Source organism: Parasteatoda tepidariorum, chromosome 5 (genome assembly GCF_043381705.1).
Source record: "Parasteatoda tepidariorum isolate YZ-2023 chromosome 5, CAS_Ptep_4.0, whole genome shotgun sequence".
NCBI classification, from domain to species: Eukaryota; Metazoa; Arthropoda; class Arachnida; order Araneae; family Theridiidae; genus Parasteatoda; species Parasteatoda tepidariorum.
This window is the reverse complement of record NC_092208.1, coordinates 81,284,839-81,309,903: the sequence shown is the minus strand read 5'-3', so window position 1 is coordinate 81,309,903 and position 25,065 is coordinate 81,284,839. Positions and strand designations below refer to the sequence as shown.

The following is a 25,065-nucleotide window of genomic DNA, read 5'->3' as shown; positions in this document are numbered from 1 at the left end:
ATCATGCCTCTGATCAAAAATCTGAAGACACTCGTGGGACCTACCCTGGGCTGGCGCACCAATGAAGAAGAAGAAGATGAAAATGCTAAATTAATGGAAAAAAAGGTACTTATTCGTGTATAGTTTCTCGTTTCGACTAAACCGAAATTCCACAATCCTAATCTCACATCCTAGATGGTAGGGCAGTGGAGACATTCAAAATCTTAAATAGACTTTTCTTTAACTCATAATTAAACTTTCTAGAAAAATTATCAAAATTCAAGCAACATATATTAGTGTTTCTGTTAACAACTTGCCTCTGCAATCTCAAAATGAAAATTGGGCTATAAATTGCTTGATATGAAAATATTTCAAGAGCTTCATTCCGGATCGAGAAGAAAGAATAGTCGCATTTGATTTTCTGAAAATAAAATGCCTAATGGCCTTAAATTTCAAATCAAAATCGGGTACTTTATTCTGTAGAATTCAAATCTGCAAAAAAAGTGGTTTACTACTTCGAATTTTATGGTTCATCCACACACCCTGAATGGAATGTTAAGAGCTCAAATTGTGATATGATTTATTGCATCTTTAACATGTATTTCTAGACTTTTTATCGAATGCGTTTTGCTGAGGGTATTTCAGCGTTTATATATTTGCTGGCAATTGCATCTAATATAATACATAATATTATATTAGATGCAATTAAAATACTTTGAAGAACTTGGTGAGACAATCGAGAATACCATTTGCCATCAAATTTTACGATGTACTGTGCTTGTCTTTCTTCAACAATATATAATGGGAAAAATTTTGGCGTTACATTCCAGATGGGAAAATACTAGGGCTCTTAAAGCAAGTTTTTTTTTTCAACCAGAGTCTATTAAATGTCTGCATGTCAAATGCATGTCTTCTTCCTTGCTCAAAAGCCGAGAGAAGACCTGCTTCAATGTTTTCAAACCTTTAATGACATTATGAAACTATCTGAAAGCTATTCTCCGTTTCATAAGACCATTTGGCCTGTTAAAGTTTAACAGCTTAGTGGTTTTGCTACCTTCTATCCGTAAAAGTAGCGGAGATAACTTATTCGCTTCGAATTGATGACTTTTATTACACCTGGTTGCTAAGTAATTTTTGTGGTTGTAAAGAATTCCCCTGACGTTATTTTTTTGAGCAGTAACAAAATTGAAATATGAAATCTTAAAAAGTAAAAACCAAATGGATTCGATCCAGGTGACCTGGCATGAATATGGATTTAAGAATTGGAACATGGAGTGATCGTGCCTTTCTCATAAGTGGAATATTGAAAAATTTGCTGTGTGAGGATGACGAATACTGATTATTATGACTGTACAGGAAATAAAGTGGCTGGGTTGGTCAAGAAATCCTGAAGAAGAAAAAGCATAACATCTAATAATAGACGCCAAGAAAAAAAAAATTAAATACGGAGTGGTAAAATAGTCTTAGAGAGATGCCTGTTTACAGTAATGAACCCATAACGCACGGGTGGCTTTGGGTTTTAATCCTAAGTCTGTTCCTTCATGAAACAGAAATAAATCGAATTGATTTTATTAAAATTTAATTCTTATTTTTCATTACTACTTTAGTTTCTTGAAGACGTTAACAAAGAAACAAATAATAATTATTTGTACGATTTACGATTACGATCAGTTTTTTTTTTGGGATCATGAAACATTGCATCCTGAGTAAAAACATATCTAACACGTTTTCAACAACATGATTTTATGATAAACAATATTTTTAGTTGCCTGGAATTTTCTTACAAAAAGCATAAATTGGTTGTCATTATGGAAGCAAACAGCAATTTCAGTAAAACATTCACAGTATCAATATATTTTTAAAAAAACTACAAAATCAAAAGCAAATTAGAATGTTACTGAAGAAATATTTTTATAGGAATTCTCTTATTCAGAAACTATTTTCTTAAGATAACACTTAATCTTTTAAATTTCTGGAAACCGAGTAATAAAATAATAATATGTAACAATCTCTGTGATCATTATTTCATAGAAATGAAATAATGGATAGATTGAATATATAAATGAATGTATTGAATATGTATGAATATAATTGAAAAGTACCGAAAAATGAATATTTCCTTTCTCTGAAGTAATGAATGAAAAGTATGAATCAAAAATTCGTTATTCATACTTTTCACTATTGCAGTTCCAATATTCAATTCTTATTTTTTCAAACTACTGTATTTGTTGAAAGACTTGAACTTAAAAAAAAAATAACATTCTAGGACACACACATTTAACAGTTTTTTTGCAACACGAATTTGATACAAAATAATTTGAGTTGTCTGGAACTTCCTTACAAAAAAGCAAAAAATTGGTTATCATTTTGGAAATCAGCAACAATTTTTAAATATTAACATTAAAATTTATTTTAAGAAAATACGAAGTCAAATGCAAATTAGAACTCTATTTAAATAATTATATTTATGTAATTCTCTTAGTAAGAAACTACTTTTCTAAGATTACGCTTAATCGAAATTTCTTGAAACCGAGAAATAAGATAACATCCCTGGATCATTATTTCATCGAAATCTCTTGAAAAGAACCGAAAAAGGAATATTTCCTTTCTATGAAGTTCCTGTAAGGAATGAAAAGTACGAGTCATAAATGTTTGATTGTTGCAGTGTTAATATTTAATTCTTATGTTTTCAAGCTACTGTATTTGTTGAAAACCTTTAACTTAAAAACACAATAACATTCTAAGACACACACATTTAGCAGATTTTGAACAACACGAATTTTATGCAAAATAATTTAAATTCTCTGGGATTTCCTTACAAGAAAGCTTAAATTGATTATCCTTATGGAAATTATCAACAATTTTTAAGTAACATTTAAATATATTTTAAGTAACTATACTATATTGTATCGTCGAATGCAAATTAGAATTCTGTTGGAATAAATATATTACTAGGAATCCTATTGTTCTCTTCTTCAGAAAATACTTTCCAAAGAAACTACTTTCTAAAGATAACAATTAATCTTCCTGAAAACCGAGAAATAAGATAGCAGTTACGAATACAACTGGACTCATTATTTCATCGAAACTATTGGGAAAAAAACCAACAAATGAATATTTCTTGTCTTTGAAGAGCCAGAAACGAATGAAAAATATGAATCTACAATGCTTGAATATCTGTATTAAAACTCTTGGACCAAAACTCTTGGATACAATATTGGATATTTATGAAATACATAAAATAATATCTTAAATTTTTTTTTCAAACTAGAGATGTTTTAGCTTGAGTAAAATTGACTTAAAACACGCATTAGATAAGAACTTACTATCTTATTTATTGAGTAATATAGATAACAGCAATTTTCTGCTATTTATGATCATAGATTTTCTACGTTATTTTAACTTTATTTCTTATTTCTTTAAGAAATCATTTTGGAAGTACTTCTCTGCTTGACACTTAAATTATTTTTTCTTCCTGAAAGTGATCACAAAAAATTGGTGGCATTTAAACTGGTAACATTTTTATTCTTAAACATAATGGATCTTCTCAGTCTAGACAAAGTGAAAATTAAATATTCATTATATTTAACAATGAAATATATTGGGCAGTTTTCATTGAAATTAAACATTCTTCATGATCTATATAGCATTCTTTTCTAACATTAGTTTTACCATTTTAATAATGGGTAAATGATTAATACTAATAATTTCGGTTTCATACAAGGCCTTAGTTATTCCTACATTTTGTAGCATTTTAAATTATTGTTCTCAAAAAGCACTTTGTTTTAATAATCTTGTTTTTTAAAGTGAGTAATATTTTACGATGGAACGTATATTATTTTATCTTCCCTAAAAATGCTTTCGCCATTTAAGTATTAACTTTATTATAATAGAAATTGTTTTTCCATCAAAAGAAAAAACAAGTCATTTTTTATATATTTGAATCTTATGGTTCATGGTTTGAAAAAGTTCTATTTATGTTTAAGATATTCCACGACGGCCACTCATAATTTATATTTTTAGAATTCTTGCAAGAAATAGATTCAAAGCTTTCTCAATAGAGATCGAAAATCAATATCTGTTTTTTTGAATATCAAAATCTTATGATGTTAATCTAAGCTCCTACTTGATTTGATGTCACTGTCCAGTATGCATTTAACCAGTACTCCGAGATTTGATGTTTCTCCTAAACCATCCTCAGCGGACAATAAAATACCGAATACGAGGGTTGCTATTTATATTTCTGGCCTTGGCAACAGTAAGTGTTTCTAGGCGACCGCAGACGATTTTAATCGAGAGTTAGATATTTTTAAACATTAATTCAGCAGACGATTTACCATTATAGCTTTATTTGCGTTGTTGACAGTAAATTGAAAAGTTCTTCTCTTTCAAAAAATGGAATTGAATCGTGAACATTTTCGTGCCATTATTTTTCATAACTTTCGACGTGGATTGTCAAGACAAGAGTGCTTCGATGAACTTAATTCTTTATTCAGCGATAAAGCGCCATCCTACAGCACTGTAAAAAATTGGTATAACGAATTTAATCGTGGTCGATGTTCGATCCAGGACGAATCCCGTGCAGGTCGTCCAAAATCCGTTGTTGTGCCAGAAAAGATCGATGCTGTGCGTGAACTGATAAAGCAAGATCGTCATGTGACATACCGTGAGATAGAGGCGTCTTTGGACATTAGTATGACTAGCATCAATAAAATATTGCATGAACATTTGAGCGTAAAAAAAATTTGTTCGCGTTGGATCCCGCATAATCTGACAAACGCTCAAAAAAAGGCTCGTGTCGATTGGTGCAAGGAAATGTTGGAAAAATACGTTCAAGGTACATCAAAGGCTGTGTATAACATCTACACAGGTGACGAATCATGGATCTATGCATATGAGCCGGAAACAAAACAGCAATCAACTGTATGGGTCTTCCAAGACGAGGCAAAACCAACAAAAGTTGTTCGAGGAAGAAGCACATCGAAACAAATGATTGCCTGTTTCTTCGGCATTAACGGTCATGTGGCAACAGTGGCGTTAGAGCAACGCAGGACGGTCAATTCTGAATGGTACACGACCATTTGTTTGCCAGAAGTCATCGGAGAAATTCGAAAAAAGCAGAAGAACAGGCGAATCATTCTTCATCATGACAATGCGAGCTCTCACACATCGACTCAAACAAAGGCATTTCTGACGGAGCGAAAGATCGAACTGATGGGTCATCCGCCGTACAGCCCTGATTTGACACCCAATGACTTCTTCTTATTCCCACACATCAAAAATAAATTACGATTCTCGACCCCCGAAAAAGCGGTTGATGCATTCAAAAGGCATGTTTTGGAGTTACCTCAATCGGACAGGAAAAAGTGCTTTGAAAATTGGTTCAAATACATGCAAAAGTGTATTGATCATCATGGAGAATATTTTGAAAAACAATAAAACCGATTTCGATCCTACATATTTGTTTTTTCATTATTAGGCCAGAAATATAAATAGCAACCCTCGTAAATATAATACAGTCGAACTCGTTTATAACGAGCACAAAGGGACCGTAACATGTACTCGTTAAATCCGAGTGCTCGTAATAAACGGGTCCTTAAGACAGACGTGCAATCAGAAGATGGGGGGGGGGCTTGGGAGGTCAAATGATTGAGTTTACTTAAAATTTAATTAATACTTACTTACTTTAATTACATTAATTAATTTAATTAAATACTTTTCTTAATTTAATGACAACTAACCCCCTTCCCTCGCATTTCTTTATCATTTTAAAAAAAAGATGAGACAGAAAGACTAGAAAGATGAGAAAAAAGATTGCAAGACAGAAAAATATTGCTCGCTAAAACCGGGTCTTGCTCGTTCAAAGCGACTTCTGTTCCACAGACTTAACATTGATCCTACCAAAAATTCTCGTTTCTCTCGGTAAATCCGAGTTCTCGTTAAATCCGTGCTCGTTATAAACGAGTTCGACTGTATCTGTAAATAAATTGATATCAAATCGGATATAACAAATATTTCAGATATTCACCAGCGCGACTTTGTGATTGTTGACATTCACCGGTGGAAGTCGACATTCTCTTGATTTAGGTCATTCACGGCAACAATTATAAACAGTAAGAAATTGTCATATTGTTACTGACGTTAATGGTGTTTAATTTCGGTAATCGGTACAAATTGCAATGAAAAAAGAATTATGTCCTCTTAGATTTGGATACCATTTTGGAAGAATAATTTACCCTAAATTTTAAACTGTTTCTACTGTGTGTTTAGATACATATTTTAAGGAGAGTCATAGATACTTAAGCATAATTACAGGTTATAGAGATATCATAATCTAAATTTCAAGTGATTTTAGTAGAGTTAGAATGAGAGTGCATTTTATTTCTTAATTGTGTTTCTTGATTGGGATTAGTGGAATGTTATGCCTTAGAATTTTAAAATTGCATTTTATTGAAAAGGTTAATCTTGTGTATAAAATTTTGGAACTTGAAATAGTGTATAATTTGGAGATATTTGTGCCCATGTTGGCATTTGGAAATGATTGGAGTTATGCTTCCTGAGAATTTAGAGTTGTAATAAAATTAGTTTTAAATGTTAAGTGTTTCCTGTAATTCCTTGGTCATTTGTCCATTGTTGAACCTGGGTATCTGTTACCAAAGTTAAATTTAGCGATCTCAGCCTAACCAAAGTTTCAAGGGTAACAGTACAATTAGGGCAAAAACATGATTTTGGGCAAAATTTTTGAAATTGAGTGTATTATAAATTTACTTTTCCTGTACTCTTAGCTTTCTAAAAATATTTTACTTTTGTTAGTATTATTTACCAATTTAATTATTTACCATAATTATAGAAGTTTTTGTGCAAGGTTATAACAATGGATTGACTAATGATCTTAAGTTTTTAATTGCGTTTTCCTAAAAAATCCTTAAACACGATATCTCTTGTAGATTTTAAAGTAATTGTCTAAAATTTTTCATGAGTGCTTATGATTATAGCTCACATGTCTTATAAACTGCAGGCTAAAGGACAAAGTTTAATCTCCTTTTTCATTATACAGTGTTTAAATTTTTAGAAAGTTGTTTTTCTTTAAGGGAAGTCGCATATCATTAAAGCATATACCAATAATGCTAAAACTGACCTTATTCGGTGTACCTTTTCTCAGCATCTAAGCAAGATTACTTCAGTTTTGTTTTCACAGAATATTTACGTATACATATTTACACTGTGATAACTGTTAATACATAACATTAACAGAACTTTTTTAAAAACATTATGAACTAAGAACATTTTTTTAGCAGTTTCATCATTTTTGAGCAAAAATATTTTTTAATTTAAAGAGTATTCTTGTTAGGGCTAAAACATTATCACATCATACAACTTAAATAATTAAAAATGTCCCCAAAAAATCTCAAAGCGATATCATAAGTTTCTTAGAATAGATACATCGAAAAATGTCAGTTTCAGCATTATTGATATATGCCCTACCGACTTCACTCAAATACATCGATCCCTATTTAAGAGGTATAGTTCGTTCAAAGGAGTTGGCACTTGGCCCTTCTCCTCGGACGAAGAGTTCACTTCAGCGCGGGAGTAAGAGGAGCAACTTCTCCGTGCTTGAAATCGAGACAACCCTTAAAGCGCATCAAACGCAAACAGTGAATTGGATTCTTTTTCAGTCGCTTACTTCGCTTTATTATCTGCTATAATACTTTTCGTCACTCTATAGCTCATTAAATATATTGTAGCAAAATGCTTCAAAAAAGAAAAACCATTCACTTAAAAGAGAGAAATATCATCAAATCTATGAAATTTTTAATGTTAAAAAAATATTTAGTTCGCAATCTTTATGGATTGCGAAATAAATAATTTTGTCACACGATCGCCAAATATCAACCTTGTTCAGGATTGATCCTTCTCCCAAAAATAACGAAATAGTATCGTCGGATAACACGTGATGAAGGCGGAGCCAAGTGCCAACTCCTGGTAAACGATCTTGTATGTACTTGCTCTTAAGATGATAGTTGAAAACATAGTCGATAGCCTTCTAAATAAAATCCTCAATGAATTTTTGGTTTTAGGAGATCTGAAATTTTTGCAGTGTTAAGTGCATGCAAAAAACGCCTTATTTTCACCTAAAAATAACCATTTAAAAAAATAATACTTATTTGTTTGCTAGTTTTGTAAGCTTTTATAGATAATAAAACAAATAAACTAGCTTATTTTTGAAGTTTTATATTAATATTTAAAAAAAAGTTGTCGAAACAAGTCGGATACCTTAAATTCCTTGTGACTTTACCAAATCAACATTTTCATTTAAAACTGCTCTTGAATTTGAAAACTCAAGAAAGTAATAAAAAATCAGGAACGTATTAAAAACTATTTAAACAATTCACTTGACAAAATCAAGAAAGTATTAAAAACTATTTAAGCAATTCACTTGACAAAAACAAAGTAACAATGTCTACGTAAAGGGAAATCAAGGAAATTAATAAGTTTTCGATGCACTGACAAAGAAAGACTTCTTACAAATCATTTATCCAATATTTTACTTCTTGGACTTGTGATATAATGTATTGACTTTTGTTGTAGTCGATAAAACGGATACTTACTATCGGATAGGAAAGTAAGCTTAGAAATTATGGGAGTGGTTTATTCCATATTTTCCATTGTGTTTTATAAATAAAGATATATCTAAATCTTATATATCAACTTCGTTTGATTTCAAAATCAGCAAAGTAATATAGTTAAAAAAATAATTTATCATTGATTATGTTATTTTTTTAATAGTTTTTTTATTCTTTATCCATTTTTTAAATTTTTTCTTCGCTTTCCATTAAAATTAAAATTGCTACTAAGTAAAAACAACAGCTCCTTTGTTTATGTATTTTCAATTTACAGTTTATAATTTTAGAAAATAAAGAATTCTTTCTTTTCTTTTAATAAATATATATTCACTTTGAAATAAGGTTGCAAAAATTAAGTACGTAAAATCTGGCTTCCATGAAATACGATTAAAATCAACCTTAAGCTGATTTAGTTTTCATAAAAATTATTATTTTTGTAAAAAAATTTAATATCTCAATTAATACTTTACTAAAATTTTACTTTAACTCTTTTTCTGAAAAGTCGCATAAAAAAACTTTTTAACTTTAGTTTTTAGCTAAATCAAACAAAATTAAAATTAATAAAAGACAGGAACTTAAAAATAAGGTTTATTTAAATGTACTGTGGACTAGTGTGACAGCGTTAGAAATGCAGTAGCAAATTTTGCGCTGAGTAATAAACGATGAAAAGGAGAGTGCACCTGATTGACCAGTTCACATGAGAGTAATTGATGTGAAGATAAAGTCGATCTAAGAAAGATGCATCCTGAGCAAAACAAGACTAAGTAATACAATATTGAGTAGCATTGGGTATTGCAACGTACCTTTACTCATCTCAGAGTCTGTGCAAGTGCCACAAGTCATTACTTTTAGAATACTTTGATCAATTCATCAATGAATTTATTTGCGATTGCAATGTTTGCTTACCTTGAGCCTTCACAAATCCAATATTGATATATACCCTTCAAGGATTTATTTTATCCGATTAGGTGAACGATTGAGAAAACGATTAGGAGGAACCTGGTTCGAATCTTAGAGATGACTGGTCGATATGAATTCCACACCCGTCTTGCACTGATCACAGTACTGACGTAAAATGTCCATAGTGATTGACAGATCATGGGCTAGAGTCCCGTTACCGTGAGGCTAACCGTGGGAGGTTTTCAGGGTTTTTCCAGTCCATGTAACACAAATGCGGGTTAGTTCCTTCAAAAAGGTCTCCGCTAAGCCTAGTTTGTCCTAATACTTGAACCAGGAATTACTTTGACTTCTGGATTTGGTTCAAAGTTAAAAGGCTAAGAAGTTGAACATTAGTAGCCGTAATCCCAAAAATTGGGTCAGTTGTTTAACGACGGTTATAATTATACTGAAACTCATACTAATGCGCGTTGTTATTTTCTACAGCATCCCATTGTAACATAACATTACAATTATTTTCAATGCTATCATGAGAACAAGCACATCAGTTATTCGATATAAACGGTATACACATTTCTTATTTAATCATATAAGTCTGAACTCTACCAGGCGAGTCTACTTTTTCATTTTAGCAAACCTTCTACAATCAAAACGAATACGCAGATTAAAACCAAGTTCGACGTTGAGTTGCGCTAAAGTTGCAGTGTATTGTACTCAGCACAGGGGTTCGTTTCGATTGGAGATGAATGAAATAGTCATTAAGATTTTATTTTTATTTTATAACCGTCGTTGAACAGCCGACCCAAGTTCATGGGTTTACGACTACTTACGTTCAACTCCGTAGCCTTGTAATTTTGAACCAATCCAGAAGACAAGGAAACTCCTGGATCAGTACCCCCAGAGGTATTGATTTGTTGTGGGAACATGGAGGACTTTGAGACTCGACAGATTTAACGTGCATCAGTCACCATTTACTACACGGGGAGTCTTCGGCCGGCGAGGATCGAACCCACGACCTCTTGGATATGGGCCCAGCGCCCTACCGACCAGGCTATCCCGGCAGTCATTAAGATTTAAAAAATTTATTGGTGGAAACTTTTAAAAGATACAGCTATTTCTAGCACTCAATTTCAGCTCTAATAACATCGTAATAAAACAACGCGCATGATTTACGGCCTCAGACTGTTCAATGTGCTAACTTAGGTCAGAACACTACTACAATCACAAGCAAATTACTACTACTCTACTCTGCGAGGCATTCTCCTATTTATATGGGCTTGGCAATGAAAACCAGAAGTTTTCGACATGATTCTAGACGACTCTATGATATCATAAATATTGGTATATCGCAGAATGATCATTTTGTCTCCAAAAGAGTCGGAAAGTATCGCCAAGGTTATCGCCAAGTTGATAAAAATGCCGCCTAACAGAATTTGACATAAGAAATACATTTAAGGTGTTATTTTCTCTCTAGATTACGTAACAATTTCACTACTTTCTTGCAGATTTTCCAGTAAAACTGCTCATTTAGTTTGCGTCTGAGATATTTAGCCTCAAAATAAAGAGCATCCATAAAAATTATACACATATTTTCAAATTCGTGACAGTATTTTAATAACTAACTGTATTGTTCTAATGAGTAATTGTACTGTTTTAATGATTTCAAGCGTGAAAACAACTTTTTTCTGGTGTTGATTTGTGTTTAGTTGTAAACTTTGGAGTTTGCACAATAACAGAAACTTGTTATTTTGCCTTTTAGCTGAAATTTATAAAAAATATATTTGTACCGGTTTTGAGCACTAATCATTTTTTTAAGTAAAACCCTGTAAATGTCCATAAACTTTTGTTAGTTTTACTCTTACCTAACATTTATAACTGAATTCATCACTAATTTAGATTTCGATAGAAATAATCTTAATCCTCATTTTTATTAATGCAAAATGCATTATTAATGCAAAGAAACAAGAAAGTAAAACATATTTTCCATACTTCAATAAAATATATGTTAGGTCTAAAAATTTACGACTTTATTCTCACGTTATTTGTATTCCGTACATTTCAGGAACTGCCGCTGTTTTATAGATTTCAATCATTATACTTTAGAAAGAAAAGCATTTCGTTGTAACTACAATCGTTTGTTATGATTCAATCTTCATGTATGAGAATTTATTGCATTCACGAATCAGCTATAAGCAATAAAAATAGGGAAACTTTTTCTCAATCTTCTTTCACATCATTTATTTATAATTGCATCTAAACATTCGTTGTTAGTAATGTTTATTCCTTTCATTTTTTATTAAATCGTATTTCAGTTTTATCAGATGTAAATAGAAATGATAAACTATAAAATGGAATGTTTTCATACATATTTTATTTGGTTTCATAAAACTTATGGCATAAATAGACGTTTATTTGAGAATAGGATGAGAAATTTTATTAATATAATATATATTAATTAAACGCTTAGCTTTTATTAGTTCTATAAAGTGTTTCTTTTTAAATTTTTGCACTTAGAAAAGGAAAAAAATAAAATCCACTGTCTAGTAAATAAGAAATTAATTTACTATAATTGAATATATACATAAAATAAATTTTAAAAATAAGAGTTTTCTCTTATTTGTAATATATTGAAACTAAAAAAAATATTTTTAACTTATAATTTGCATACTTAAAATAACACTGCGAAACAATTTCTTTTCCGCAAATAATTGATATTGCCCAATTCGGATGTGGATATTGCAAATCTGCAATTATTTTTGCTCCTAAAGCTACGGATAGCTACGGATTGTTTTTTAAATGACATTTTTAATCTATTTTTTTTTCGAAATGAAAAAGTTTAAAAACATTATATATAACAGGGGACTTTGATTGACCATCTCTACTGGCCCTGCGTGGCCATGTCGATTTTGTTTGCGTCTTTAGCTCATCTTATAAATGGTCAATCATATGCTTTGTATTGTAGAGACACCACAATTGTCGACAAATTTGGGGATGATCTTGTGCAGGTTGGTTTTAACTTTTGAGCCACGGTTTGTTTTAAATATAAGGGTCTGTTGACCTTATCTTAAGTTATAAAGTAATAATGGTCTGTTCACCTATTTTTAACCATAAAGTCATCATAAGGGTCTGTTGACCTATTTTTAACCATAAAGTCATCATAAGGGCCTGTTGGACCAAATAACTTTTACTTTTAATTCCATAATGGCTCAATTTTAGCAGATGTCATTGATGTTATACCTTTTTTGTGTTGTTACTTGTGATGTTGTACTTTTTCAGTCGGGCTGTTGCCACTGACATCTGTGATTTTAAAATAATTGTTGTTGATATAATTTCTGGTGTTTTATGTATGTTTAATATATGTTTCTTGTATCTACTCTCGTATGCTCTTAAATAGGGCAGGTCGAGATACAAATAAACAATATACAACAGGGGACTAGGAGAGATTTAAAATTTAGATTAGGAGAGATTTAGATTTCTAGGGACGCTTCCCTATCGTGGCCTGTTTAGAAGAGCAGTAAGAAAGAGTTCATAATACGTAAGCACCCCTAGATAACATTTACATGATAACATTTCTCATCCTCCGCTTGCATGCAGTTTTAATCCTTATAATAAGCCCCAACTTTGCTAGAAGTTTATCTCAACTTTTATGTGACCTCCTGTTATATGTAACATGTTGTATGTTTCGACAAAAAGTAGACTTCGAATATCTTTTAAGAGAAAAACTTTAGCTTGGAGTGAGAAACTGATTTTAGGTTTGAAACTAGTGGTACAAAAGTATCTCAGATTTGTTAAATTTGATTCAGAAATATATAAAAAAAAAACTTCCCCAGTGTCCATTGTTTTTTAAAGAAAATTTTTGTGTGGTAAAAAAAATCACTACCAAGTCATCCAGGTTGTTGGTCCAGCGCCTCAGGTAAACGCTTCACAATTTCTGGACTACCAGCACGAAGGTGATAATTTTATAAGCATTGCGCATTGGCAAATAAGTCATTACGCATCGTTCTGTTGCAGGGTAGAATTTAAGCTACCACCGGGGATATCCCCAGTGGTGGTCCATTCAAATAATTTGATGCAGTAACCTCTGTACTATCTCGTTTGCTATGATAGTCTTGTTAAAATTTGTGCAATCTTAATTTAAAGCAGAAGATTTAAGAAAGAACAGTCACGGAAATTTCACAAGCAAATAAATTGTAAGTATATTATGCATAAAACGCCCGGTGGGTGGATGAGTGGTAGCTTTTCTCGCTGTCGTGACACAGGTCCTTGGTTCAATCCTCGGGTCGGGCAAGGTTTACTGAGCTTTTCATTTCTTCAGTGTTCGATAAAATGAGTACCAAGCATGCTTGGGAACTATACAATGGGGGTTCCGCGTTGGGCTGGCCACCCAACCAGAACATCTGCTCTTGCAGACGATGGACCAAAGGTCAAGATAACTGAAATGAGCACAGTAGGCATTGGCCCTCTATGGGCAGTCGTGTTTATAGTTCTTTTTTTCAATATGTACAAATGTTTGTGTATTAACATGGTATTGCGCAATATTAAAAAATATAGTCCAATGAATAACATTTGAAACCCTCATGAGGATCGAAACTTTTGCATTATTGCGCTAATGAATAAAATAAAATTCATTTATTTTTCTAACAACATTTTTCCAAACTGCTAACACATTAACTTTTCAAATTTCAATTAATTTAACTACATTTTTAGTAGTAAGTGTCTGTTTTCAAATCATCTTAATTTTAAAACTGTTAAGTTTCAATCAACATAATTAAAAAATCTATGTGTAATGATTAATACCTTGGTATACACATGATGTTAAAAATTTTCAAAAATTGGAGAAAATTTACAAAAGGTAGTTAGCTTCGAGTTTGAAAAACGCAGCTAAGTAAAGTGTGCCATTGTAACAAATTAATAGTTATATGATTTTTTAACACAGTGACTTTAAATTTTAAAACTAATCAACGCAAATTATTTTAGTAATAATGATAGACGAGACAGCATACAGACATTCTTATTGATTCTTGTTACAAAAAAACTGGGGAATGGTTAGTGACAAATTACAACAAAAGGACTTGCAAAAGGAGACAAATGATAGCTTTTAACTTCAATATCACCTCTAGACATATAAGATAAAAAATACAAAAAAATACTAATAGAAAAAAGTAAGTGTTAAAAATAAGACAGAAATAAAGTTTTTGGAAGTATCTGGATTACGTCTTATTAATTATAATAATACAAATTATTTTTTTTACATTGAGAATATATAAACTATAATTTAAAAACAAAATCGATCTATGTTTTTTTCTCTTTTTTGTAGAATGCAATTACTTAAAACTTTTTTCTTAACAATGTTTTGTAGTAATGGTTTATCAGCATAAATGCATACAATTGGATATATTGCAGCTAAATTTAATCTTAAGATCTAACAACATTTAAAAAAAATCAAAATCATCTTTGTATGCTTGAATTTTAAATAGATTTAAAAATGATAAGTATTAAAACTATTTTTTCCGTTAAATTAGCAATTTTCCTAAAATTGAACAAAACCCTGTTTAAAAATAAAGTAATTAAATCAAAACTTACCTATCCACACTTATCGCAACTAGATTGAATATGGACGCAGTACTACAAGTAACATCTAGTGCAATGTAGAAATCGCATAGAGTATTACTTAATTCCCAATCACCATTAACCTAGAAAAAAAAAAGGTTATATTACTTTGATTCAGATCTTTTTGTCATATTAAAGCAAATCTGCACTTTTATTTGTTTCAACCCTTAGCACGTTAATTTAATATTTAACTAATATGAATTTGCGACATAATAGATATCGCATAGAGTATTACTTAACTCCCAATTACCTTTAATCTAGAAGAAAAAGGTTACAATACTTTGTCGGTGCAGCAATACCGTGTGTCCACTTTTCTAATTCAAATCTGCACTTGCATTTGCTTTCATAGCGTGTTAACGTATTATTTAATTAAACTTAAACGAGTCTTAACTTTGAAAAAAGTAGGATTTTAAATCTTAGTAGGAGTTCTGTGAGTTCACTTTGTTGTTTCAATTAATCCGATTCTGAATGTGAATTTATTTAGAAGAAAATAACACTTTAAATTCCTTGCTACAATGGTGAGAGTTAATTTTGTGCCGAATTAATCGCAATCTACTAGTAGCTTTGGTGGTGCTTCATTTACGTCGAACTAAAGCTGCACAATGAGCTTTTGAAAACTAATGTTGTAAATTAAATTAACAGCGCTGCGCATTGTCTTTTTTGACTATTTATCTCAGATTAGAGTGTGAATTTATTTTGAAAATGTTGCGCTTTTAATCCTAGAAGCAAAGTTGCTCGTTTACGTTGTCGATTAATACAGATTTACAATGAATGATGAATTTACAATGAAAAAGTAACATTTTGAATTGCATTTGCAATATTAAGTATTAACTTTGTATCGTTATAAGAAGGAATACAAGCATTTTTTATCAGATGTTTCGTGAAGACCACTCTTAATGTACAATTTTGGAATTCTTTTCAAAAATGAAAACGGAAAATTAGGTATTTGGGGCGTCAAACTAATATTCAGCCGAGGAATAAGCAGAAATACTTTCGAAATCTGATAAACTGTACAATCAGGCTGAAAAAGTAATAAATAGATAGGTTTGATTGCGAGAAACAGCAATGCGTCGAAAACAATTATTAAAAACACGCTAAATAAATCCATTTTTAAGTTCATTTCATGTGCCTACCTTCTATGTAATTGGTGAGATATCGATAAAGATTTTCCTTTTTTTTAGTCAATTATAACTTGATGGCTGAGTGGTAGTGCAGCGCGCTTTCGTGCTGCAGGTGCTTGGTTCGATCCTCCAGCTGAGCAAGGCTGACTCAGCCTTTCATCCTTTCAGTGGGTCGATAAAATGAGTACCAAGCATGTTTGGGAAGTAAGCATCGAATGTTCCACAGTACCGGAACATCTGTTCTTGCACCCCAGACCCCAAGGTCAAGAAAACTGAGATGGGCACAGTAGGTCTTGGTCCTCTATGAGCAGACGTTAGTTTAGTACAGTTTGAGTGTCCCAATAGGTATAATTCCTGCTCTTAATTTTTTATTATAATTCTAAAAACAAATACTAAGTGTGGTCTTTATGGGATATCCTGTTTAGTTTCATATTTTCTATATTTTGCTTTAATAAAAAGATACACTGACAAGAAACCCAAGGGGTATAATCTAGAGGACACTTAGTAAATTATTACGGAAAAATTGACTAAGAAACAAAATCTAAGATCTTAAAAATTTCTCTCTAATTAATTATTCTCCTTAAATACAACAAGTTAACTTGAGAAGGAAATGTTAATGTTTTTTTCTCCGCAAAAAGATGTTATTCATTAAAAGTAACTACAAAACAATAGAAGCCCACACAATATCCACTTTATATTTCAAACCAGTAATCAGCTTTACGGTGCCACCATTAAACACTCTCTTTAAACAAACATCGTTTTCCATCTAGTATGATTTTCATTCCACCAACATCAAAAAGATTTCAGAGATGTTTTTTTTTTCTTCTTCTTCTTTATTCTAATGCAAATGGTGACTTTTAATGAAGTGGCCTGTATAATCTTTTAAACCTCTTTAAAGAACTTATTTTTAAAGACTTTAATTAGATTACAGGAATCTAGCTGGAAGTTTTAAGCATTTTTTATGAGTCCAATCTAACTTTTACTGGGACTTCGTAAAATAAACTCTAGAAAAGATTACTGTTTTGGTGGAGCGATACTTTATACAGTGTATTTTTTTTTTTTTTTTACAATCTCTTGATAAGATCTCTTTCAAAAGTACTTCCTCTGTCATCATTACTTTCTTAAAACTGTCTTCAAATAGTATCTAAATGTTGTATCTTAGGCACGACTCACTTACAGAATGGTATTTAATCTTTTATATCGACCTTTTTAGGAATGGATTTTTCTCGGAAGCAAACAAAAAGACAACATGAGATTTCGTATTTAATCTTGTTTATACTTATTATTTGTTTCGTTTTATCAAGAAATCAGAACATAGGGTACTCAACCCAGAACTCGAAAACAGAACAGTGAGTTTATTAGATTGAACGCTGGCTACTTAAAGAAAAAGCTGATTACTCGAATCGAAGTCACGTGTAAACTTTATTTGTTAAATTAGACTTTCTGAAGATTGCTTGTTGTTTATTCGCTTTGGTGTAAACTACTTTAATTCAGATATTGTTTTAAGCGTTTTTTACAAATATTTTAAAAATACCTCTTTTATAAATACATTGTAATATTGAAATAATCTTGTTTCATTTGTAGGTTTTAAAATGATTTTCAAATCAAAATTGCGTTTTTCTTGCGTTAAATGCTGACTAATTAAAAAAAGAAGCTGTTTACTCGAATCGAAGTCACGTGTAAACTTTATTTGTTAAATTAGGCATAGGGATAAGTATTGTTTATTCTTTTTAGAGTAGACTACTTTAACTTAAATACAATTTTTAAACGTTTTCTTACTAAGACTCCACTATTAACTCTTTTTTGATTATGTGCTGTAATATAATAATCATATTTTATGGGCATGTTTAATATTTGTCTCTTGTAAAGATGATTTTCAAATTAAAAATTTGCTAAATAATTGCCCCGAAGTATGTGAATTAGGTTCAAGTAATACCATATGGAGAAGGTTGGTTGATTGAAGATGATGATGTATTTCCAATTGTTCGCTTTTCCAATTAAGAGTGATATAGACAAGCAGTTATATTATTTAAACAAGACCCACAGAACATGCACCTTTCATCGCGAAATCAAAAATGCAAGTGATATGTATACGTTAGAAGTGTTCGCCAAGGAAAATTCATGGATTGATAACATAGATAGACTGCTCACGTTCCCGTACCTAAGATTAAAGCAACTAAGCATTCCTCGCGCTTATTTTAGATGCTGCGTAACTTGGCATGATTTACTCTGCAAAGGCAAAACTACAATCACGCTGTTTATAGCTGTTAAATGTTGCTTCCTGTTTAAACCTACCTTCCATCTAAAAACATGAACATGGAATGTCAATTTGAAGAAATGTATTGATAAAATTAGGATATGAATCGTGTGATTTTATGACAATTGGTTCATTCAATAAGGAAATAATCTAATTGCACTAGTTCCATAAGAAACTAGATACATGTTAGCTATTTTAAAATTATAAATTATTACCCATTGGCAAAATGGGTCATGCTTTGGATTCGATGGCGAGTACACACTTTTCAACTGAGTTCAAGATTAATAGTAAACAGTGCGCATGCGTTGTCATTGCATGCGTTGCTATGGTGACCGCTGCTGTTTTTCGTCTTATTTTCATCAGCAGGCATTTTTAATGTATTTACATAATAATAATTTTTATATTTTTATTATTATTAACGTATAATTACTGGTTTGTCAGTGATTTCAATATAAATATGAATGCTGACGAGGGAAAAGTATTTTATGACGTCTTGAGACACGTACATAGGCAAGATTTGAAAACCAATCCGACGACAAACATCCATTGAGACAGTTTTTGCAACCCATGATTTGAAATGCTGTGACGTTTAACGGAGTCAATTCAGAAAGAAAAAAGCAATTGACCAATGGGTAACCCAGTGATAGTAATAAGGCGATCACAACTTTTATTTCATTTTGATTTAAGATGCTATTTTTTTAAAAAAAATTTTAACTATGCAACTTAGTTAAAAGAATTTAAATAATCAATTGAAGTTCAATAATATTTTTTCAAATATCATTAACAATAATAATAATAAAAATAAGCAGCATTCTTTATCGCTGATTTCATCAAAATCTATAATCTACCAAATTTCTCTGCGCACAGTTCCGCAGTTTTACGCAAAGCTGTGGATTTAACTCACAAAGAAGAGTATGCTAAAAATCATGAAGTACTCAAATAAACTGGAACACATTTATTATTACTTTCAATGGTCAACTTAAATCTAAAATTCTAATTGAATATACAAATATATATATCGGATCATCATACAATCGGCCAAAGACTCAAAAGATGAGTTGGCGGCTCATCCCTCTCCACCGGCATGAAAGAAGAAATTGTTCGTTCTTTTATAGATAACGATTTCGTACGTCACATTGATTGAATGCTTGTTTCTTGAATTCCCTTTACTTCCATCCTGGAAACGAATCTGAAAAAAAAAAAAACTCAAACACTAAAGTTTATAACTGGAAACTACTTATTTCCACAAAAGCAAGCATCTTGAATCGCATGCCTCAGCTTTAAAGACATTGTCAACGTCCATTATAGATGTTCGTTTTGATTTTGTGGTTATAGTTAGTCCACTACTTTAGTGTTTTAACTAACGGATTTTTGCAAAATCTTTTGCTGTCATGGATTTTGCAAAATTTCATATTTCATAAGTAAATTTGATATTTTTATCCTGAGTGCATGTGCATTTCACCAGAACTGACACATGCGCAACTCTAGTGAGCAATGCGCAATTACTTGAAATTTTACTTACTGGAGCGTACTTAAGTAAACGTAATTTTGCAAATTCCCCCTATTATTTCGATACCTATCATTAATGTTGAAACAATACTGAGGATATCATCAATCTTTTATGACAAAAATCAAATTTAATTTAAGCATTTCAAACAAAAAAAATGTGTTAATGGTAACAAAAAATACATTTTGTAAATTTGTCATTTTTTTATTAAAGTAGTGTAAAAAAGCATATCATCACGATTTTTTTTTCTTTAAAAGTATTTTATATGCACTTAAAAAGAATTTTGCATCTCATTTTATTTGGGTTTTTATCTGTCACTTGGGAAGTGTAAAACCCTTTTATTGCTTTTTTGCTGACACTGATAAAATTACCTTTCTGAAAAATGATGACTTTTTTTCATTATAGCTTTTTTTGAAGCTCCCCAGAGAAATTTGCATTTTGTAATTATTTTTAATGAGTTTTATAACCTTGAAATGGAAAGCAAATTATTATTTGAAGCTTTTTTGCGTTATTTACTTTAAAGTTATTTTCCTTTTGACAACACTTTATTCACTGAACTGAATATTCTTTTTGTAAAACAGCTATAGCATTAGTATTCATTTTTTTTATCTAAAGACACATACTAGTATTTCATTATCTAATTATTATTTTTCCATTTAAATTAAATATTTTCTTACTGTTTTAGAGTTTGATTTTTTGCTCAAAATAAATTGTATTTAGATAGCATATTTTAAGAGAAAAAAATATTTTTCTTTTAATTTAACAGAAAAAGTTTCTAATTACTTTTAATGGAAGAAAGTTCTACAGAACCGGGTTCTTTAGGTTTTTAATTTTTTTCCTGAAGTACTTTATGAATACAAATTTGTTGTAATTCTCATTTGAAAGATGAAGTAGTAATTTATATCTAAATATATGCATTATTTGAATTTTAGAAAATGACATAATTTTTTATGAGGTTAAATCAAGAATTGTCTGAAAATATGCTTAAGCACAGTTTCATCATAAAGAAAAAAATTCGGGCAAAATATCCGCACTGTATGATAATGGCATTTATATTATTATTATTATTATACGGTATTTATGTCATTCATTTGGTATTTTTTCCGTTCATAATGCAACGGTTTACCGGAAATTCTGGTTTTTAAAATTGATGATCCTATTGTCACACATTCAGAATAAAAATGCATAATGAAAAGTGAATTTTACTAAATAAATGGTTTCTGAAATGCTTTTATAAAGTATCTTGATAAAATTACCAAATTTTACTACATTTACTACTAAACAGCGTAGCAATAAAATTATATTTTACTGTTACTTTTTTAAAAGTAATTACCAAAGCACTTCGATAAAAATCATTATGCTTTGCTGAAAGTAAGAGACACGAAGCATTTTACCATACCATTTTTACCGTATCATTACCATTTTTTTTTTCGGTAGCTTTGACTATACGTTTTTTTTTTTGGTGATCCTACCTGCTCGAATGAAACCAAGATGAAATATATATATATANCAACCTTGCCTCACTCTTATTATGGCTCTGGATAATGCTTTGATAACTTCTTTATGAACATCTCAATATATATATATATATATTAGAAAAGAAACTTTTTGTTTCTTACTGGAATACTTATTTATAGCAACAAATTAATCTATCAATAATTTTTCTGTGCTTTGAAAGATGCAGGAGTTTAAAATTCAAGGAAAATAGGGAATATTTTGGAAATTTATCTTATATTTAGTTAGTTGATCAGATGCATGAAATAAATCACAAACGAAACTTAAACCATACTCCTTGCAATGCTATAGTTTTCATGCAGTTACCGTTTACAGTAGAGTCATTGCATTCAACGTTCCAGAAATTTTGACTTTTGATTATTGTGGGAGAATTGCTATCCAATTTCTTCTAGTCCAAAAAAAAAAAAAAAACGATTTTTTCCCTCTACTCTAACGGAAGAAAACGTTTATTATATTCTGCACATGATGTAAAACCTGTTTGAACAGTTCAAAAAATATAAAGAAATAGGCCAATTAGATGTTAAACAGACGTTATCAGACGTTGAATGTATGAAAATAATTCTTTAAGCAAATAGATTATGCAGAGCTAAATTGGTTAATTAAATACCATAAATTTCCTAATCGAATTATTAAAAATGCTTTCGTTTTTTTTGTCTCCTTAAAACAGCATGACGTTTGTTGAGAATCAATATACAAGTAATTTCTGTTTAATAAGAGCATGTCAAGAATACCAGGTTTCAGTTCTATCCGCTGACCTGGATGTGTCCATCTCTCCCCTATTCCAAATAAATAAAATTTAAAATCTCAATCATTTAACCAGTATCAATAGGCAAATTTTGCTAAACGTCACGGTTCCCTCGACCTCTAATGCTAACACACGCATGGGTCCTCCAGCTCTAATGTTAACACTTCACATCGCATGGGTTAAAATTTCTCTACAAATCGCAGTGTCACTTGATGTAGAAAACAAGGTTGGAGGTAACACAAATTCTTTGCGAAATATCCCTAACGATATCCTCTAAGGACGTCATAATAATTGTAACACAAAAAACATATGATCTTTTTAAATTGTGATACAGAGAAAGCTTACTGTAAACCAAACTTAAAGCTAAAGCGCAAAAATTTACCTATACTTTGTCTTAAATCTGAACAGACACTGCTTATTAAGATTATTTTATACATCCTTTATTAAAAATAAGTAGGATCTCTTTTAATAATTTAAATTGTTACTGATCTGTATTTAATAAATTAACTGAAATTTATGTAAAAGAAAGGAATATTATGAGGAAAATATTTTTAATCACTGCATGATCATATATGTCATGTTTTAAAATGTCTCAGTTTTGTTTTAAACAATAATTAAATTTTAAAATGCTATTTGAAAGCAATGTTCAGTTCAAAGGATTCTCGATTTTTTTTCTCCCGACACTACTTTGCATTTCGAAAACATGTGAACAATTTATTAAATAGAATAAAGAACTTTTTTGTGACCACATCCATAAATGAAATAAAATTAAAATTAAAACCTATTTATTGCAAAAATATAATTATTAAATAAAAATATGTTTGCCTTAAGATATTTATGTTTCCAAAGGCATGAATGGTTTTCTATGTGATAAGTGGGTGATTCAGCCTATCTTCATCTAAATCGAAGAAAATCATCATTGCTTGATTTTTACGTCGCACGGCGCTTAACCGAGACCCCATAATACAAGCGTATAAAGTTTTATTTAAAGCTCGGCATTTCAATTTCAATTACCAAATAACGTATGCTTATCTGGCAAGTAGACATTTCGCGGTATGGTAGGGTAACTTTATGTTTACAAGTATCTGAATTAGTAATATCTAAAGAGGTAATGAAATGACTAAGTTATTTGGCATATACATGAAACAGTTGTACCCAAAATTTCACCAGTATAAACTTTTTTCATGCAGTTTTTTTAATGTTTCAACTGTTATTTAATATCCAGAGCTGGCTGTCGTTAATTCAACCATGGGGTGCATCTCGAAACAACCTGAGTGTATAACATCTAGAAAATTGGAGAAATGTCTAGCAATTAAGGATTTATATGCACTATCCGACTGGGGAATGTACATTCCTACCAAAGACCGTTAAAAGAAAGAGCCCTAAAAACAGTACTAGCTGCTAGGACAAAGATAGATAAACCATGGCTTGCGTACCCTAAAAAGGAACAGTTTTAAAATGTTTAAATGATAATAAAACCCCTAACTGGAACTTCATAATCCTACTCATAATTTATTGAACATAACAACACTAGTTCGCAGCAATTTGGTAAAACATCGTAGTCGGGTTAATGGAATTTGCCCGATGTTTTGAGCTGAACTATTAACGGGAACGTAGCCACATAGTTCGAAATGAACTAATGTGTACCCACAACGGTTCATTTTGTTAGCCAAGAAATATTCCTAATGTACACTGTTTGACAATTACTAAGGATTAAATGAGTTATGCAAAGCAGCGTTCTTGACATCCGACCAATAACAGAAAATCAAACGTAGAGGCCGTGGTAGAAAGCGGAACCTGTTATCTGTATAAAAGTCAGTGCACAAATCTCTTCATTCATTCGAAATTCATAAATAGCACCATAGAATGTTGAACTTATTTCAGTGAAATTCAGTGTGGATTCGAAATATTTAAGTGCAAAATGTTAGTAAGATACCAATTGAGTTCTTACTATCGTGGACGAGTAGTTAAACGACTAGAAGCAGGTCAAAATGTCACCACTGAGGCCGCAGCATCGGGAGTTAAAAAAGTGTCATCTCGCGAGAAAAAAAATGACCACTGATGGCGGAGATGCTATACGATAGCATGCCAGTGGTCAATTTAGGAACACCACACCTCAAGAGTAACCGTATGTATCCCAGAAATGAAAGATAGCTGCAGACCTTGCAGCCACTACTGGTACACATGTTTCTCCCAGAAATATCACACTGCTATAAAGTTAAGTTAGTTTGCATGCACGGAAAACTGTTCGATGCATCCCTCTCTAACCACGCCATCTTCGAGAAAGATTACGTTGGTGTAAGGAACGTATTGTTTGGGGTAACCAGTAAAGATCTAGAGTGATGTTCGGCGACGAATCCCGAATCCGAAAGTGATTCCGGCTATCAGTTGGTGTGGAGAGAGTGGATTACTTTGTGCAGAACAATAAGTTCATAAATATGGCTCAGACGTGCCGGTATGGGCAGACATTAAGCTCAGTGGCTGAATACCGCTTTACATCTTTGAGCGAGGTAACGTTAAATCGCAGTGGTATTGCAAATAGATTATTCTGGATCATGTTTGTCGTTTATCAGACTTTCTGTTTATGAACCACAATGCGCGGCTACACAAGTGCGCTGAGGTTTAGGGAACAATAGATTGTAATGATATTGATCGTATGCAATGGTCTATGTATTCCTCAGACCTAAATCCTATAGATTATGCCTAGTTGTTTGCTTGTCCTTGACAGGCCGGTTTTTCTAGAAACACGCCCTTTACTTAACATGTAAAGAGCTGAAAACAGCCTTGAGAGAGGAGTGGGACAATACCCC

At 31.3% G+C, this 25,065-nt stretch overlaps 1 protein-coding gene across 4 annotated transcripts in view; it reads right to left on the bottom strand.

The window, feature by feature from the left end:
• LOC107456822 (dopamine D2-like receptor) overlaps positions 1 to 25,065 on the bottom strand; it is a 412,581-nt gene that overhangs the window by 13,415 nt on the left and 374,101 nt on the right. For all 4 annotated transcript variants that reach the window (XM_071180682.1, XM_071180681.1, XM_071180683.1 and 1 more), the window contains one exon: positions 15,084 to 15,193. In XM_071180682.1, coding sequence (XP_071036783.1) covers positions 15,084 to 15,193 — 110 coding nt within the window. The remainder of the gene's footprint in view (positions 1 to 15,083; positions 15,194 to 25,065) is intronic.